Source organism: Acanthamoeba castellanii, assembly GCF_000313135.1.
Source record: "Acanthamoeba castellanii str. Neff unplaced genomic scaffold scf7180000084733, whole genome shotgun sequence".
NCBI classification, from domain to species: Eukaryota; Discosea; order Longamoebia; family Acanthamoebidae; genus Acanthamoeba; species Acanthamoeba castellanii.
Window position 1 is genome coordinate 54,654 of NW_004457260.1, and position 3,130 is coordinate 57,783.

The following is a 3,130-nucleotide window of genomic DNA, read 5'->3' on the forward strand; positions in this document are numbered from 1 at the left end:
GAGCCTTGCCTGGCCGCGACTTGACCGAGCCACGCGCGCGGAAGAAGGTGCGCTGGCGGGGTCTCGTAGGCGACGAGGCCGGCCACGATCTGCAGGCAAACCAGGCAGAGCGCGGCGTCGTCGCCGGCCAGGCCCAGGTGCCACATGACGTCCACGACCAGTCGCAGGCCGCCACTGTCGACAGCGATGATTTCGATCAGGCGCGCGTGGGCCGACGCGTTGGCCAAGGCGACGAGGCGCGCGAGAAGCCGTACGGCGCGCTCCACCGAGCCCACCTCGCGGCGCTGCACCAGGTTCTTCAGGTCCAGCGAAGCGCTCGCCTTGGCCTTGGAGCCGCTGCCGTCGTCGGCTCGGAGGCGCGTGAAGCTCTCGGCCAAGCAGACCATCACGTTCTTGGTCAACTCCTCCACGTCTGTGCGCGCGCCACAGTAGTCAGCACTGTCCAATTAAAATTGATATTAAAAGAATAATAATAATAGAAAGGCGCAGGCACCGGCTGGCGAGAGATTGCAGAGATCGGCGGACAGAACGTGGTGGGCGAGCTGGGTGGGTCCGTCGCACACGAGCCGGCCTTGCCTGCGGAAGTAGTCGAGGTGCGCCCGCTGGAAGAGGTGCAGCTCAGAGGCCAGGCGCTGGGGCAGGCACGTGGCCCGGCCCACGGGACGAAAAGCGGGCGGGTCATACACGCGCAGGAAGTGCTCGAGGAGCTGACGGCCGACCGCGGCCTTGTACTGGAAGTGCTGGTAGCGCTCCGTCTTGTCGGCGAATCGGGGCTTGCGGGGCACCTCAGTCATTTTGCGCTGGTGCCAGTCAATGCGGTGCTTGCCGCCGTATCTGGCGTAGGTCTGCGCGGCGAGGAATCCCTGCAGGGCGATAGACCCAACAACAGGAGTGAGTGCTCGATTTGTGCAGAAAACGTGCGGTACGTCGTACCTCGAATTGCGAGTCGTCATAGAGGTTGACCGAGGGCGCTAGACTCCTATTCAGCACCCGGACCGCCTCATCGACCAAGTCGTCGTCGCCTACCCGCCGACAAGGCCGCGCGCCCAAATGAACGGCAGACGATGAGATGTTGTTAGCTTTGTTAGCGAGGGGGGCAGGGGGGGAGGAGTTGAACAGCTCCGGTCATACCATCACGCACACCCTTGGCGAGCGCTTGGCACACGCCGGAGGTTTTTCGAGGCGTCGCGCGGGGATTAAGCCTGTGCGTGTTTGGCGAGAGAAGCTGGAGAGTGGGTCACGGGATCAGATACAGGTACAGCGTGCAATGTTGAAAAGCTGAATGGAGGCTCTGCCAGCGGGTACCCTTTCATTGATGCCCTTGGTGTCGACCACCACGCGCAAATGTCTTGATAGCATCCGGATGTGGCCCCTGCGCCTGTGGGGGGGGGGGCAAATTGCATCATTTCGGGCCAAGTGCGAGGGTGGGAAACAGTGCGAGCTTGGCAATACCAGAGACCGGAACGGGGCAGCGTGTACGATAGATTGGCATACTCCAACCGCGGAGCAGCTGCGTTGGGTCCAATCACCACCACCACCACCACCACCACCACCACCACCACCACCACCAAACAGTGTCGTGTGAGCATTGTAAGTGGCGGAAAACAACGAGCGGCGTTGGGTGGAAAGAAGTCTAGTATACCAAGCACTTCATGGTGACTGCACTCGTTGCCCGAAAAGATGCCAGACAGATCGAGGTAGCGCAGGTGCTTCATTCCTGGGCAATGAAACGACGAGTGAACTACAAGACAGACGGTGATCACTGTGAGGCAGCGTGGGTGTATTCACATACCGATGATGTGACGAAAGCTGGCCCCGGTGACCCGCGTGGCGTGCAGGTTGAGGTGGGTCAGGCGCAGAACTTGCGTCCAGCGCAAGAAGGCCGGGTCATCGAGGTCTGTGCAAGCCGCATTGATTGCCACCAGGGAAGCCAGCTCTGAGGCGGACAAGGCTCAACGTCATTACCACCATCAATCACGAGACACTAAGGTTCCGGGGACGTGTGGGCTCGTTGGCGCACCGGAGACTGTGATGAGTGCAGCCGGAGTGAACTTGGTTCTGGCGATGTCGAGCACCCGGAGCCTGGTCAGCACACCTGAGCGGGAACGTGAACCGAATGAGAACTCCGCGTGAGGGAACGGGACACTCCCCTCCCCGTGTCATGTTGAAGAAGACCGTACCTTTCTTCTGGGTGAGCGCAAGCAGGCCTGCGTCGGTGGCCATCGTACACTCGGCAATCGACAGCTCCTCAAGCGATCGGATCGCTGTAATGGTAGCGAGATCACTCACATCAGCGACGGTACCAGCAATAGAGGCTGGCGGCACTGAGAAGAAGAGGTGCAGCAAAAAGGAGGATACGGGCACGGTGGATTCCCGGGTGGTCGCCCACCCCAGTACTAACACCGCCTGGCGCAGCTTAACTTCGCTGTTCGGATGGGAAGCGGTGCTTTCTCCGCAGTATGGCCGTATCCGACGGCCAAAAAGCTCACATAAGATACCGTACCCAGGTGTGTCATGCCCTGGTCACAGAGCGAGGACCTGGACAGGTCGAGGCTCCTCAGTTGCGGCATGCCTACTCGTCTCATGAAAGTCAACGACACCAACACGATGATGACGATGATGACCACGACGACGACGATTATGATGGTGATGGTACGTACTACGCAGACAGCGCAGGTCGTTGGGTTTGATGAAGACGTGCAGCGACAACGAGCGCAACTGGTGGAAGGGCGCCAGCAGACCCTGCATGCCCTGGGGTCTCGGGTGTATCGCGCTCACGCGTAGGGACCTCAGTCCCACGTGGGCGGTGCCGGCGCGCTGCTGTTCTTCCTTCTCGTACTGGCCCAGCAGCTCGAGCGCGTCCCTGTGCAGTCCTCTCGCTCCTGTGACCGGTCAACACAACTTGTTAGGTGTGTGCGGTGTGCAGTGTGTGTGCGGTGTCGTGTGTGCGTGTGTCGTACCACCGAGTGTTTTGTTGGCCGCGAGCAGGTGGAGATCAAACTTGCGTAGCAATGCGGCAGTGATGGGTACCATCACCGACACCTCTTCCCACATGCGCAGCTGAGATGGGCGAAGGGGGGAGCAAGCTGATGTCAGACCAAGCACTGTTGCCTGCCCCCCCCCCCGGGGG

General features: G+C 60.8%; 2 protein-coding genes across 2 annotated transcripts in view; both read right to left on the reverse strand.

Moving 5' to 3' along the window:
- ACA1_387480 (uncharacterized protein) overlaps nucleotides 1-2,223 on the reverse strand; it is a gene marked incomplete at both ends in the record, with an annotated part of 2,315 nt that extends 92 nt beyond the window's left edge. Inside the window, 9 exons of the mRNA XM_004333104.1 lie at nucleotides 26-412; nucleotides 494-863; nucleotides 934-1,022; nucleotides 1,144-1,225; nucleotides 1,306-1,378; nucleotides 1,666-1,717; nucleotides 1,793-1,897; nucleotides 2,021-2,095; nucleotides 2,181-2,223. Of these exons, the coding sequence (XP_004333152.1) occupies nucleotides 26-412; nucleotides 494-863; nucleotides 934-1,022; nucleotides 1,144-1,225; nucleotides 1,306-1,378; nucleotides 1,666-1,717; nucleotides 1,793-1,897; nucleotides 2,021-2,095; nucleotides 2,181-2,223 (1,276 nt within the window). The remainder of the gene's footprint in view (nucleotides 1-25; nucleotides 413-493; nucleotides 864-933; nucleotides 1,023-1,143; nucleotides 1,226-1,305; nucleotides 1,379-1,665; nucleotides 1,718-1,792; nucleotides 1,898-2,020; nucleotides 2,096-2,180) is intronic.
- A 349-nt stretch (nucleotides 2,224-2,572) lies between these two features.
- The window catches only part of ACA1_387490 (uncharacterized protein), a gene marked incomplete at both ends in the record, with an annotated part of 1,482 nt that continues 924 nt past the window's right edge, over nucleotides 2,573-3,130 (reverse strand). The window contains 3 exons of the mRNA XM_004333105.1: nucleotides 2,573-2,580; nucleotides 2,661-2,882; nucleotides 2,961-3,060. Coding sequence (XP_004333153.1) covers nucleotides 2,573-2,580; nucleotides 2,661-2,882; nucleotides 2,961-3,060 — 330 coding nt within the window. The remainder of the gene's footprint in view (nucleotides 2,581-2,660; nucleotides 2,883-2,960; nucleotides 3,061-3,130) is intronic.